This window comes from Nothobranchius furzeri, chromosome 4 (genome assembly GCF_043380555.1).
Source record: "Nothobranchius furzeri strain GRZ-AD chromosome 4, NfurGRZ-RIMD1, whole genome shotgun sequence".
Classification (NCBI taxonomy): domain Eukaryota; kingdom Metazoa; phylum Chordata; class Actinopteri; order Cyprinodontiformes; family Nothobranchiidae; genus Nothobranchius; species Nothobranchius furzeri.
In genome coordinates, this window is record NC_091744.1 from 6738606 (window position 1) to 6754206 (window position 15601).

Genomic DNA, 15601 nt, shown 5'->3' on the forward strand with positions numbered 1-15601 from the left:
TTCAATAAAATCACAACATTAATATTTAAGTGCATGAATTAATACATCTGAACTCATGCAGTAGGAACTAGGAAATATGAAATACTAGAACCATTTTATTTTAATTTGATTAAACAGATTTTTTCCTAACATTGTTGGCATTTTTCCCACACACAGTTAAACAAAACAATGTTGATGTGTGTGTGTGTGTGAGAGAGAGAGACGTAAGGGGGGGGGGGGGGATTAAAATAATTTTAAAAACCCGACCGGAGCGGAGGCAGTGGCCGACGCATGCACGAGCCGTTTTCAGCTCTGTCTTGTCAAATGCACCACGTACGTTACGAAAAAAGTAACTTTAAATATTTAACCAAAAAAGAGGCGAGCTGAAGAAAACCTAGGGAGCACCGAAGAAACGTGAGCAACAGTGAAGCAAGCACAGAGAGATCTGTTACTCCATGCTTTCGTTCTTTTTTAAACACAGAAACAGTTTTGTTTACCTGTTTGTAGCTACAGTTTCGCCGACAGCTGCCGGCTTCTTCAGGCTGACGCTGATGGTGGCGCGTCACTTCCTTCTCCGTTCATCTGCGGGCAGCAGAGGACGTTGTCGCCCTCTACTGCCCGCTCTCCCCTCTCCGACGATGCAGTCCCATGCGTGGTCCAGCGTGTAAACTCCGTCGTCCCTGTTCATGGTCCCACGTCTCCTTATCTCTATTGCTTCCTTGATCCATCTTTTGTATTTTTGTTGTTCGGTGGTTATGATCCGTGTGCTGTCCCAGTCCATTATATGGTTTTCTCTTAAGCAATGATCTGTTACGGCTGACTTTTTTATTGTACTTTCTGCTTCTTCTTTTGCTGCTCTTGTGTGTTTACGATTTGCCTCTTTCTCGCACTCCTTTCTGTGTTCTATTGTCCGTGTGTTGAGTTGGCGTCCGGTTTCTCCTATGTATGTTTTATTGCATATTTTGCATGGGATTTCGTAGATGACTCCACATTTTTGTCCAGCTGATATTTTGTCTTTTGGGTGTACTAATCTGTTTCTAACTGTTGTGTATGGCTTTGTTGGTGTGTTTATGTTGTGTTTTTTCATTGTTGCTCTGATTTTTTCCGTTATGCCTCTGATGTATGGTAGGGTTATCACTGGTTTTGGTTCTTGTCTTTCTGGGTTTCTGGTTCTTTTTTTGGGTTGTTCTTTGCTTTCTGTTTTTGTTTGTTGTTTTCCTTTGTTTATTGCCCATGGGACTGCATCGTCGGAGAGGGGAGAGCGGGGCAGTAGAGGGCGACAAAGTCCTCTGCTGCCCGCAGATAAACGGAGAAGGAAGTGACGCGCCACCATCAGCGTCAGCCTGAAGAAGCCGGCAGCCGTCGGCGAAACTGTAGCTACAAACAGGTAAACAAAACTGTTTCTGTGTTTAAAAAAGAACGAAAGCATGGATTTAGAAAGACACAGCAAGAACACACCTAAGGAGATCTGTTACTGTCTGTGTGTGTGTGCGTGGGCCGGAGCAGAGTTTTGTGTGTAGCGAGGGGCGGGCGCTCCATGTGACTGGCCAATCACAGAGCGTGAAGACAGTCAGTTACCCAATGAGGAGTTTCCTTCAGCACGATTACAGATATTTACGAGTTTTACTCGTTTCATGCTCGTATTCGTCAAAAATACTTTATCCGCGGCTCATCCCTAGCTGTAACCACCCTGCCCTGCCTCCTCCTCGCTGCCTGCCGGCTGTGATCCATCGACATATAAATATGATCACAAGCAACAACAGAGTAGTTCCCACTGCTTCTTTGGGAAACAGCGCAAAAAAAAAATCTATAAAACGGGATCTTGCAGGCGTGGCGCTGGGATTTCTTGCAGGCGAGGCGCTGGACGCCTATGTAAGGGAAAAACTGGATCCTAATATAATCAGAAGAAAGCAGAGAGGTTGTTGAAGTTTATTTCATTATTTGTGAAAAACTGGAGTTTCTAAAGTCTTAAAAAGGTCCTTGAGTGGAGTCGCCGTCGAGTTTCCATGAGCCCTCTTCCCTCTCAGGCTGCTGTCACGCTGAGTCACTGGTTTAAATGGGAGGGTGTGAGTCCCAGTCTTTCTCACCTGAGGTTCTGTCACACCTGGACAGTTAACCATCGATCCACCTGCTGGCTCGGAGGAGCTCTGGGAGGTCCAAGAGGGGAAGCGGACGTCAGCTGAGAGTGAAGCTGTTTTCTCAGTCGACTGTGAAGACAAACATCCAGTTATAAAGAAATCATTTTGCTTCCAGCGAACAACTCGTAACCTTTGATAAAGAGCTGCTACCTAAACATCTAAAATGACAGATTAATATTAGAAACAGACATAAATCCTACATTCCTTCCTATGAACGAAATTTAGAATGTTCACACGAACGGTCAAAATCGTGACCTATGAAACATGCGGCGGTCTCTCGTCTGCATGTTTCTCTGGAATTGTCTGATGATGAATTCCACCTGTGCGTACCCAGGTGCTCGTGTCCGTTCCAAGTCATTTACATACAGAAACGCCCTCAACCATATTTGGTTACACCGTGTCCTCAGCTCATGCGGGGAATTCTCTGGGTTACTCCCAAAATAAATAAATGAATAAATAAAATTTAAAAAAAAAGAAAACTTTATTGACAGTGAGATCGAGGCACTGGCTGCCGAAGTGCAAAAGAACCTAACAAGTTGCAGAGGTTATAAACGCGGTCGGGACAGAGGAGAGGTTCTCGTCAGAAATAAATTATTTAATCTGATCAATCGTAGAGTAACTGTTTTTCATTTACATTTAAGGAGCTGTTCTGTTTGGAGTTTGTGTTATTTGGAAATGTCTTCTAGTGCGGCCTCTTCTGAGCTGTCATTCAGTCTGGTTACCTTGGCAACATGTGTTTGACTGGGGAGCAGAGGAGGCTCTGGGGGGAGTTCTCATAGTTGTAAAACCCAAATGGCCCTGGGCAGTAACAAATAGATTATGGACTGGAATCAGATTTGTGCAGTTTGTCTGTCGCTCCAGAATGCGTCCCAAATCCCAGCAGAGCTCCAGAAGGATCTCCTTCAGGTATCAGATCAGTGAGCTCACAGATGACGCGTTGGCACCCGTAAGCTCACTGACGTGCATGGCCTGAGGTTTTCTTATATTTGGGAACATTTATACGCACAAGTACAAAATGATGAATACTACACCATGCGTAAATTAGTTCCCACGCACGAAACACACACAGATCTATGCAAGTACGGTTGATAAATGAGGGCCCAGATGACCAATATCAGTAACGTCTGACCCGTAATCTTTAGACACTGCCTCTTGTGGCTAACACGAGTTTAGCTTTTATGTCGTGTTTGATTTAAAAATTTCTCTCTTGGAAATATGATTCTACCTCTTTTAGTCAAACTTCTCTCGCATTTAGCATAGAAAATATATTTGGGGTGAGAAGACTTAAAAACAAGTAAACGAAGGATCCTGTGAGCAGAAGAATCAAGTGTAATGTTTTAACTAAACTGCCTACCAGACTTTTCTGCTGCTGCTTCAGGTCAACACACTCAGTGCTGCTCCTCTCCTGCTTAAATCGGTCTAAAATAAAAAGCCATCATTAGTAAATTCTGCAATAATTGCAGCAAAAACAATTATAAATACCAGTGAAGAAAAACAAAGGTCATACCCGAGCGGACAATGCTCTGACTGCTGTCCTGTTCTTTATCATCCTGGTACGGCTTCAGGTGCAGAAAAAGGGTTTTCAGGAAAGAACCTGAAGTTTTAACAACAATGTTCCATCAGCAGCAGGAAACCACAACCTATCAGAGATCACAAAAGCACACAGCGCTTCCTCACCTCTGGGTGACGAGGCGTCCGTCTGCAGCTGTCCGGACCGACCGGGAGACTCGGGCTGACTAGAGACTGGAGCCACCAGCTGATTTACGGCATCACTTTTATTTTTCAGGTTTGTGGACTGTTCGGATGTTTGCTCGTGAGACTGCTGAGTGCATTCAGCCGCCTGAGATGAGGATCTTGGGAAAGGAAGAGTCCCACTGAGAGGGGCTGCAAAAAGACTGATGAAGGACGCAGAAGTTTTCTTCTCCTCCACACCTGCAGCTCGCTGAGGCTTAGTTAAACTCTGAGAACAAACCGGAGCAGCAGCAGATGTCGGCGTCACCCCATCAGTGAGAGAGTTTGCAAAAAGGCTACTAAGCAATCGGTTTGGGGTTTTATTCAATCCAACAGAAAGTCGAATTTCACTTTTTGAGGCGATTTTAGAAGAATCCTCCAGCGTGGCGCGTTTCAACGCTGATGGTTTCTTTTGGAGGATCTCAGTTAACCGTCTTGTTGCGAACTGATGAACTGCTACCTTTGCAGGAGCTCTTGTCTCCACAGGAGTAGCGGGAGGGACAAGACGTCCTCCTTTCAGCTCACAGACATTTAACGAGGGAGAAAAAGCCTTTGAATAAGACTGTGAGTTGGACATCGGAGCTGAAACATCTGGCTTCAGATGTGCTGGTTGTTTAGGAGGTTTTGTGTTCCTTGTGCAGACTTCAGGGTGTGATGCTTCTCCTTTGGTTCTGGAGGATCCAGACGTCTCTGCTTCAGTGACAGGAGATGACAACTCCAGTTTAACTTCATTAGAACTTATTTCAGATGATTTCTGGAACCTTAACAAAGTTTCATCCTTTTTTTTTGGATCCTCAGATGTGAGAGAAGAATCAGAAGTAGAGTCTGAAATCAGGACCGTGTCCTCTCGATGAGATGAGAAACTCCTGGACGTATTTTCCTCAAATGCATTTGTTACATCTCTGGTGTTTTGTATCGTCTTCTTTTTGTTTTCAGGCTGCCGTAGAGGATTTACATGACCTGGGGTATAAGATGCAGTGCGTGCGGTGAGAGGAGGTGGTGCTGAGCCAAAGGAGAACGTGTTTAAGGATTTACAGGATCTGAGAACGGCATCAACAGAGTAAGGAACTTCACTTTGATTCACTAAACCCAGAGCTGTATCAGAGGAGACCGGATGAACAGAGACAGAGGAAGACTCCTCACTTCCAGCGATTTTAGAGAAACAAGAGAGAGTTCTGGAATGCTGCGATCCAAGCACAGCTTCCACGGAGTAAGAAACTGGCTCATGTGGGTTTGGACTGTTAGACGGAGAGCAGTGAGGCTCGGCGGCGACTGATCCTCCTTCATCTGCCTGATGGATGTTAGTTTCTGTCTGAGCCTCTGTGCTGTTGTAAAAGCTTAGAGAAAAAAAATAAAACAATCATGTTAAAACAAATTCCCTGGCCAGAAAATATACAAAAATAACTGGGAGATCCCTCCAAAAATAAAACTGTACCAAGATAAACAGATTTCTTTCAAGATTTCAAGCTAAGAGAAAGGCAGCTGCATGCATCAAAAAAGGTCTGTGGTTTATTTTCTGTTCTGTTTACATCGGCTACGGGGGTTTTAACAGGAATTAACGTACGTTTACCTGAACGTGAGGTTTATTTTGAAAGTGTCTGGATGTTTTACTCTGCTTTGTGTTTGACTTCCTGCCTTGCGTGTTCTAAAGTGCAAAGTTTGATGTGTTTTGGAAGCGTAGCATGAAAGAAATACAACGTAATGATAGCGTACCCTCGCTTCTGGGGCGCCATCAAAACGTCACATTGTGCACACAGTGGAAAGGAACTCATCCACTATAACAGCGGCTAACTGCCGTGTAGTTTCGCTCCACTTTCATGCGCAGTGGAAAGAAAGGGTTAGTCACGTTGCTGTTAGCCAATCAGAGGCAAGATGTTCAGTTATCAGTAAATAAGAATCCTGTCATCTGAAGCTACTGTCTCCTACAGCTCACTCCTCTGTGCTGACACAGGTGCTTCTGTGCTTTTCCCCCACAGAGTACAACTTACTAGGCATTCATTTCTACTAGGTACCACTGCAAATGTACCGATTAAACAAGTGTTCACCTTTAATAATCTGATGCAAAAATCATTTCCAAAACCCACAGACTAAAAATAATTCTATCTTTCTCTTTAAGCGGTTGTTCCTTTCTGAATTTTTCTGTTTTATTATGTTGTCGTGGGTTAATCAAAAGGAGAAAATTACCTGAGTGGCTGTGGGAGAACATCCAGGTTTGCATCAACAACGTCAGTCTCACTTGTTGGCTGCTCTGACGGATCCTGTTTAGCTTCCTTTGAAAGTTCAAAGTACTCTTTTTCTTGCTTTAACACCTACAATGGGAAAACATCTACTTCAGCACAGAGAAAGCCTGTTAAGCTTCAGATCTCCACATGAAGCACACACACACACCTCATCCAGCAGTTTTTCTGTGACTTCGTTCAGGGGATCGTGAGAAAACTTGCAGTTTTCTTCATGTAAACATGTTCTTTTTCTGTGAAAGAACTTACAGGGAAATGACTGTGACTCTTGGTAAAGGAAAACAATTAAAAAGCACCTGAAAGACATAAGCACCGTACTGCTTAAGACGAGCAAAAGGATATTGTGCATGTACGGACAGCTCTCTCCTTTCCAGCAAAACCCTTGGATATAAAACTTACAGCTCTCTTTGATGAGATCATTGTGACCCTGAACGTGTTCCAGCTGACATTCCTCTGCCTAGGCATTAAGGAAGAAAGTGAGGAATATTGAACAGTTAAAACAAAATATAATATTTTGCAAGCTTTGGCTTAACCTGCCTTGATGCAGCGCCCCCAGAGGAAATGCCGACACAGCAATCGTCCATCCACCAGCAGAGCATTCTGCTCCATGAACTCCGGAGTCATGAATCTTGGTTTTTCCTGAATATCAAGTGGAAAAAAGGATGAGCAGAGTGATGAATTTTGTTTTAAACGCACAGAACAAAGATAGTTTCTCATAACAGCAAAAGTTGAGTCTTATTTACTTGTCTGATGTCTTTATCATCCCTTCCATCTTTTTTGGGGAAGTTTCTCCCATCTTTGTTATTGTTTCTCATTCTGTTTCTGTGTTGCTGCTGATTTGCTTGCTTCCATTGCTGCTGCTTCACATTACGGTTCTGTTTAGTTTTATAATTGTGATTTTTACAGTTCTGTGTGCTGTTGTAACCGGGTTTAGAGCTGTGGTTATTTTTCCTGCAGTCTCCACGGTCCTCGCTGTCTGCTCTCCGCCTTTGGCAGCCTTTGGTCTGGACGTTTGGTCTGAAGGTGTCAAAAGACGTGGATGTCTGGTAACATCTCCTCTGTGAAAATAATTTAAAAAATTAAATCCAAATTTGAGCGCTCATATTTTGGCTAGTACTACTATAAACAGCATAAACAAAAATATGTATATCGGAAATTAGAATTAGAAAATAAAATGAAAGATTTTCAGAAAGACTGAAGAAGGAAATTAACTGAATGTAAATGTGAGCTGATCTTAGATTATGAAGATAAATGTAATAACTTTAATTTACCTTGTGTGAGCCGCGCTGCTGGCTCTGTGCTTTCCTCTTTCGTTCTCCTACACCATCCTCAGTTTTGCTCCTAAAACACAAAGCAATCAATAAAAGACATACTGCTGGATGTTATTTAAAGTAAATTTTTTTTTACCTAAATATCAAGTCTGATCGATCCGGTCTCGTCTCATTTTCATTGACAGTTGCCAAACTGGAGAACAAATTAGCAAAAGCCATTTGTTTTGTGGCGACACTCAGAGTAAACAAACTTCGGCACGTGCGGCTGACAGGCTAATGGTGTTAGCTAGCAGGACTTTCCCTCGTGTAAACAAATGCAACATTTCATTTCCTCTAAATGTTAGCTGACCGGATGTTCTTCAGTGAAATCCGTGAGACCAGTTTACTTTTTCACAGCTGCAGAACGCAAGCTTTTCGTAAATTTGAGTCTTTTCTTTTTCGTCGTCGTCGTCTTCTTCTTCTTCAGTGGTGGTAGCTCCAGATGACGTTTCCGCCACCTGCTGCTCCGGAGTGTGGGGCAGACGGCAGATACACAAATTACAGATGAAAAACAATCAATCAAAACAATCGAATAAAGTATAAATGTTTAGATAAATACACATACCTGCAATACGATGCAAACTTTTAAACTGCAAGACAGATTTCAGTTGATGACTCTTTCTAGGAATCAACTTTTTGGTACTGAAGTCCAATGTCTTCATAAAGAAATAAATTACATTTCTTGACAATTCTATTTAAATTGACTTTCAAATGTATATTTTTTAAATTTATTTAACAATATTTAGTGTTTTCTGCCAACAAAAGCGTCATTCTTTCAGTTTAAGAACCTTTGAATTCAGATTTAGCTGTTTAGTTACAAGTTTAGAAACAAAAATTTCCTAATTTACAGTATATAATAATGTTCCTGTAAAAATTTATCTGGTGTCAGAAGACTCCTCATTTATAAACAGAACATGTCAAAGAGGTTGAAATAATTAAACGTGTTATAAAAATTCCATTTCTATCAGATGTTCCATATTTTGACTTTGAATCAAATTTGCATCAGTAAAGTTAATTAAAAAAAATCCTAATCATGAAAACAAAAATTAAAAAAGGACATATGGAGAATAGGCTATCTTTTAGTTAACACCATAGCACTAACACGCTAACAGATTCAGTAACATACTTATTATTTTTTAAATTATTTGAAAACACATTCCAATAGAGTTAAAGTCAGATTTTCTGTTTGTTTCCAGATTTGTGAGGGAGACCAAATCTGAGAACAAACATCATTTAAATGAATCGATCTGAACAGCAACTGGGGGGCAGTCACCAATCAGTAGGAATGATAAAAGCTCAGACACGTCAAACCCATCAGATAGAAGCTGGACTTTGTTCTTCCACATGTGAGGCCGGCCCTGAGTTAGAATCAAAGTTCAGGTCATGCAGTCAGTTTCAGTCTTGCCTCTGAAAACCAGACTGTGTCCACAATGAGCCTCAGGATGACCCGCCAGGCTCTTCTCGTCCCCCTCCTGCTGGGCCTGTTCATCCTCGGAGCTGTCAGTCAGGAGGCCAAAGACCCAGAAACATCACCTCCACCTCCACCAGGTGAAGCTTCAGGTGGCACCCAGGCAGGAGATGATGAGAGCGAGGAGTGGGGGATGAACTCCCTCAGAGGAGGCTTCGAGGCTGTCAGTGGATACTTTGACTCAATGCTGGAGTTCATGGGTGGAAAAGACGGCGTGTGCCAGTACCGCTGCAGATATGGTGAGTCAGAAACTTACTTGGGTTAAACAGAAGATACGGAGATGCACTTTGTCATCTTTAGATGCTGATTGTTGGGTCAGAATCTGTAAAAATCCTGCAGAAAATACAGAAATCATCTCATTTATAGATTTGGGAAACATGTACTCTAGACTAGATTGTAGAACTGATCATTTTTAAATTCCTCCTATCTTTTGTCTGGTTTAATCGTTTAAAACGTTCATAATAAAGATGTTTGAATCACCTGCTTTTCCAACTGCAAGACAGATTTCCTTAGATGTAAATAAATGTTGTAAGACTGAATGAATACAAAGTTCAAATCAAAAGGATTAACTTTAAAGCAGTTTCAGTGTTTATAAATCAGGAGCTAATCTGTAGTTACTTTTGCTCTGAAACATTTAAATTCCCTCAGACCTTTGTTGTAAGCTTTTCCTCTTATCATCATTTGGGTGGAGGCCTAAAACGAACTGTGGACTCTGAATGATGTGGCAGAGATGTTGTTAATATCCTTTAAAAATGGGTGCCAACAGTTTCAAACCCAGATGTTTGTCAGACATGAGTCCAGAACCGTTCTACTGACCTGCTGTGAAACGAGACCTGTGTCTGATGATGTGTGTTTCTGGCAGGTAAAGCTCCTCTTCCTCGTCCCGGCTTCCAGATGCCCGAGCCTGATGGATGCAGCTCCTACTTCTTTGGTCTTCCTGTTCCAGATGGGGTGGGCTTTGTTGATTTATCTAGAGAAAATTATACAAATGTGAAAATGACCTTGATGGAGCCTTGAAGTGAAAATTGACTCATAGTATCAATTTTCAGCTGAAACTCACTTTTAATTTGGACTCATTCAGCCAACAAACCCATTTACAAGCCGCTTAAATGTTTATTTTATTCATATCAGATGCAACTATTCTTCACACCACAAACTAGTTGGAGTTAAGCCTATTTTTACTAACTTAAACAATAATAAAGCATAACTTTCTTTAAATTTAATCGACAGTTTACAAAATAAAATTACACTTAGAGGCATTTGTTATTAATATAAATTAAAAAATTTAAAAAATATTTAAAAAACCCCTCTCAGCACTGATGGTAGGAGCAGTTACTACTTATGTTAACACTTTACAATCAGGGCCCATTTATTAATGTTATTTAGTGCATTATTAAGCATTAATAAACAAAGGGTTAATAACGTGACCATTAAGTGTCCTTAAAGAGCAAGTCACCCCCAAATAAACTTTTTTTTGCTGATAAACTAAATAAACGAGTGTCTAATCGTGCTGCAGACACGTGTCGTCAATAATTTGGCACTTCAGTGCATCTTAGTTAAAATTTAAATATTCTGCCTAAAACTGGCAGTGTTGTGCCGTTGTCAGGTAAAAACTCTGCACTGTATTTTAATTTAAATCTGCCACCGCTATTGGCTAAGAGGTATGCTATGATGTCATCTGGTACATTATGATGTCACAATGCTGTTGTGAGCCTATGTGTGTGTATTTGTTAGCAGCTCCGCCCTCTCGATCTGCCTGGCAACAGCATTTGTTGCATTTTTCAAACATGAAGTGGGAGTGGAGTTAGAATCTGGTAGGGGTTGACTTGCTCTTTAAGGTTAGGACAAAGGGTGTCAGCTTAGTAATACATGCACTAAGTCATGTTAATAAAGGGACCCTTATTGTAAAGTCTTACCCTTACTATCATATTTTAGTGCCTATTTTATTAAAATATGGACTAAACTGGGAAAAATACTACAGTAAAAAATTCTAAAATAATATGGAGATGTTAAAATTAAAATGTAATTGTATTAGTAATACTGCAAATTACATTATATCCCTTATTTCTGCCAAATGGCAGCAAAATATAAGCCTATTTAATGTAGAAGTTAAAGGTTATTGCAATAAAAGAAATATTCTACATTTAATAAACAATCTGTTTACTTTTACATTTCAGCTGATTTAGAACAGCTTTTCAACACAACATGATCAGTATTTTTAGAGTAAACTAACATTTTTATTTTGGTGAGTCTTCATTTAACTTCAGGTCTAACCAATCGTTTCTGTTTCCCGCGTGTCAGATGGACGTTGGCATTCCTGCGATGACCAAGTGCTGCAACCAGCTGGACATGTGCTATGACACCTGCGGCTCCAACAAATATCGCTGCGACTCCAAGTTCCGCTGGTGCCTCCACAGCATCTGCTCCGACCTCAAGAAGAGCCTCGGCTTTGTGTCAAAGGTTGAAGGTCAGTCATGAAGTTGAAGGATTCTGCCTTAATGACTTTGCTTTAAAACTCTGATTATTTCTGACAGTAAACAGAAAATCTTCTTGCTTCTAATCATAAAGATTAGATAAACTAAAAACAAAATAAATAAGAAACTTAGATTAACGTAACATCCATTTTCATTCGCTTATCTGGGGTCGGGTCGCGGGGGCAGCAGCCCAGACTTCCCTCTCCCCAGCTACTTAGGCCTCTGAGGGAATCCCAAGGTGCTCCCTGGCCAGCCAAGAAACATAGTCCCTCCATCCATCATGTCCTGGGTCTTCCTTTGGGTCTCCTCCTGTTTGGACGTGCCCAGAAAAACTCACCAGGAAGGCGTCCAGGAGGCATCCTGACCAAATGCCCAAGCCACCTCAACTGGCTCCTTTAATAAGGAGAAACAGCAGGTCTACTCCGAGCCCCTCCCAGATGACTGAGCTTCTCACCCGATCTCTAAGGGAGAGCCCAGACACCCTGCAGAGAAAGATCATTTTGGATGTGTGATAGTTTGAGCTTCTTTTGGGCACCTTTAAGTCCTGAGCTGACCATGTGAGGCTGTTTTAGGAGCTGCATGAGAACAGATATTATGTTTTAACTAACCAACTGGTGTCTCTGTCTTCAGCCTGTGAAACTGTAGCTGACACCTTGTTCAACACCGTGTGGACTCTTGGCTGCAGACCCTACATGAACAGCCAGAGAGCCGCCTGCTTCTGTCAAGGAGAGGAGAAAGATGAACTGTAGACAACAACCATGCTCCTATTTATGAAACTGAATCCAGAAAGATCCCGTTTTCTGATGACGGATCTCTGACTCTTTGTTGCTAAAACTGTGACTACCTGAGTATTTTATTTGAAATGTCTTAGCTTTGTTTTCCCGAAACCCGTCTTCATAAAAAGACTCAGTTCTTGTTAAAAGTTCCCTGACAAATTTATTGTAAAAATCTATACCAAAGGTAAACAGAAATGGGTGTGTGTTAAGTGTCTTTAATGTTGTATTCACTTAATGTCTAAATCTGGATTAATTTAAAACATACATGTACATATACAATGTTTCTTTTGATTCTTCACTCAAAGACATATAGTTTACTCAGAGTATTTAAAAATACCATAAACTTCAAATGATTCCCAATGAGGAGTTACCTTTGAATTCTCTAGTGTAGGGATTTTATAAATATTGAACAAAGTCTGACATAAAAACTGTCAAAAGGGATTTCAAAGTGACCTTTGAGAATGATAAATATTAAATTACACAAAAAGTTTGAAGTCTCTGTTTTATGATGGGTCAGTAAAGGAGCCATGTCTCCAAACCATCAGCAAAAGGTCCAGGGACCGTGAGGACCGAAAGTCGTCGCTTTCTCTGATAAATGTCACACATGATTTACTGTTCTTTGAAACAAAAACATCACCTATTCATGTGTGTGGCGGGATTGCTTCTCAGCCAAGGATGTGGATTCACAGTTTAAGAACAGAATGGTACCAAAACATCATCCAAGAGGAACTCCTCCCGACAGTTTGATGGTGAAGAATTACTTCTCCAGCATGATGAAGTACATCGGGTAAAGACATCATCGTGAATATAGACTCAAGAAAACTTCAGACTTTAATCTGTATAGAACAACTGTTTTGTGTATGCATGACGATAAAGAATTTCTGTCCCTTTGCATGTCCTAACTTGCGATCGATCCTCAACAAGGATGTGAACAAATTGCCACATAAAATCCATTCTAAATGTAGTTCAGTCTGTTTTCTCTCCAAAACAAAATATTTACCCCCCAGAATGAACATTTTAAATAAAATACATTTAAATGGATTTAATTGAGGTCTAAACATTCTGAAACTCCCTAGATTCGAATTTGAAGACTGGGCTGCCATCACTCAGAATCTGGACCAGAGGTTGGATATTGAGGTCAAGGAAAAGAAAAAACACTGGAACTATTGACTCTTTGCATTAACTTTGATAGCTGTTATATTAAAACGTATAAAATATAATCATAATTGTACTTCAGAAAACAGAGGTGTGGACTTGAGTTACATGAATTGTAATCAAGTCAGATTCAAGTCATTAATTTTATGACTTGGGACTTGAACCTGTTTACTTGAAAAGTCTTGATATTTTACCCTATAAAACATTTATTTTTTCAAAATTTACCACTTTTAAGTTACTTCACTGATTCGTATCAACAAATGGAGATATAGAACTAAAACTTAGTGAAACCCTAAACTTTTTTCTTTAATGACATTCTCCTCACCCAAGTGGTGTTAACATAAAACCATACCCAGCTCTAGAATAGATCAGCTCGTCTTCTTAAACAAACTCCAAAGAACCAGCAATGAAAAAAATTATAAATAAAAATTTGAATTTTTTTAAATAACATTAACACAGAATTTTGTCTTGAAAATGGTAAGAATTCAGATAAACAAAAAAGTTTTTTTTTCTTTCACATTTAACAGCAAATCAGTATGTTTTATTTTATTTTTTACTGGACTTCTGATCAAGTATTTAACTGCATGTTGTTAAAACATAATTTTTTAATCACCTCTTTAGACTAGTTAGCCTAAAAGCCTGTTTCATGTGGCAGAACACAGAGGTTGAATAAAAGACAGTGAGCAAACATGGCAGCCATCACTTGATTTAGGCCCAATCCCAATACTCGCACACTTCCACCCTTGCGTCCTTCAATCCAAGTTCGCACTCATAAGAACTTCGGGCAAGGGTATTACCCACAATCCATTGCTGCGTGGGAAATTTGAGAAGGCGGAAGCGCAAGAGCTCAAGTGCCAATTCTGATATGCATTTTCAAATGAGAAAAGTTTATTTTGTGAATAATATTATTTCATGCTCTGAATGTTTTAGACTAAGATTCACAGTGGGGCAAAAATGTATTTAGTCAGCCACCGATTGTGCAAGTTCTCCCACTTAAAATGATGACAGAGGTCAGTAATTTTCATCATAGGTACACTTCAACTGTGAGAGACAGAATGTGAAAAAAAATCCATGAATTCACATGGCCGAATTTTTAAAGAATTTATTTGTAAATCAGGGTAGAAAATAAGTATTTGATCAATAACAAAAATTCAACTCAATACTTTGTAACATAACCTTTGTTGTCAATAACAGAGGTCAAACGATTATGGGTCTTTACCAGGTTTGCACACACACAGTAGCTGGTATTTTGTCCCATTCGGTGTGGCCCAATTCACTTGCCCCCACTGATTGACAACACTTTTGTTAGTACAGACAGAAGAGAAGACAGGAGCGCTGTGAGGAAGAGACAGAAAAGGAGGAATGAGAGAGGACAGAGGAAAAAAAGACAAATGAGTGAGGCACAACAGGAAAATCATTAGGTATGAGCGTTTGTGATTAGGTTATAAAACTATTTTGACCTGGAGGTAATTGCTTTTGTATCAACATAAGTGATTTTTAATATTGACAATGTTATGAAATGTCTAAACAACATGCCCTATAGGTTATAAATTGTACGTCGCTTTGGATAAAAGCGTCTGCTAAATAAACAAACATAAAAAGTGCTACTGTGTGACAGTGATGTTGGGGGAGGCCGGGGTGGGGCCCTAATCACATTGTGCCCAGGGGCCCCTGCAACGTTAATCCGGCCCTGCCTGTAGCCCATTTCCTGCACACGCCTGTGGCTCTGGATGTTTCTACTCCAGACTCAGTCCACTGCTTCCGCAGGTCCCCCAAGGTCTTGAATCGGTCCTTCTGCACAATCTTCCTCAGGGTCCTGCCACCTCTTCTCGTTGTGCAGCATTTTCTGCCACTTTTTCCTTCCCACAGACTTCCCACTGAGGTGCCTTGATACAACATGCTGGGAACAGCCTATTCTTTCAGAAATTTCTTTGTCTTTTACCCTCTTGCTTGAGGGTGTCAATGATGGCCTTCTCGACAGCAGTCAGGTCGGCAGTCTTATCCATGATTGCAGTTTTGAGTAATGAACCAGGCTGGGAGTTTTTAAAAGCCTCAGGAATCTTTTGCAGGTGTTTAGAGTTAGTTGATTCAGATGATTAGGTTAATAGCTCATTTAGAGAACCTTTTCATATGCAAATTTTTTGAGATAGGAATTTTGGGTTTTCATGAGCTGTATGCCAAAATCATCAATATTAGAAACAATAAAAGGCTTGAACTACTTCAGTTGTCTGTAATCAATCTAATATATATGAAAGTCTAATGTTTATCAGTACATTACAATAATGAAATTTGTCACAATATGCAAATTTTTTGAGGACCTGTATTGGCGTCGT

The 15601-nt window shown here is 40.5% G+C and overlaps 2 protein-coding genes across 3 annotated transcripts; one reads left to right on the plus strand and one right to left on the minus strand.

The window, feature by feature from the left end:
• Positions 1–1775: 1775 nt before the first annotated feature.
• LOC107397044 (streptococcal hemagglutinin) lies at positions 1776–7791 on the minus strand. 2 transcript variants are annotated; one of them, XM_070550624.1, is made up of 11 exons: positions 7493–7791; positions 7357–7426; positions 6829–7143; positions 6619–6724; positions 6427–6538; positions 6237–6345; positions 6033–6157; positions 3795–5185; positions 3625–3711; positions 3472–3536; positions 1776–2186 (listed from the first exon to the last, which is right to left on the minus strand). In XM_070550624.1, exons 1-11 carry the CDS (start codon positions 7573–7575, stop codon positions 1917–1919), a joined length of 2733 nt encoding a protein of 910 aa, XP_070406725.1. In that variant the 5' UTR covers positions 7576–7791; the 3' UTR covers positions 1776–1916. The 2 variants fall into 2 exon arrangements, with proteins under 2 accessions (XP_070406725.1, XP_070406724.1); XM_070550623.1 differs by having other exon boundaries at positions 6237–6538.
• A 978-nt stretch (positions 7792–8769) lies between these two features.
• Positions 8770–12603, plus strand: LOC107397045 (group XIIB secretory phospholipase A2-like protein). The gene is made up of 4 exons (XM_015976909.3): positions 8770–9102; positions 9726–9814; positions 11165–11330; positions 11968–12603. Exons 1-4 carry the CDS (start codon positions 8826–8828, stop codon positions 12084–12086), a joined length of 651 nt encoding a protein of 216 aa, XP_015832395.1. The 5' UTR covers positions 8770–8825; the 3' UTR covers positions 12087–12603.
• Positions 12604–15601: the final 2998 nt, after the last annotated feature.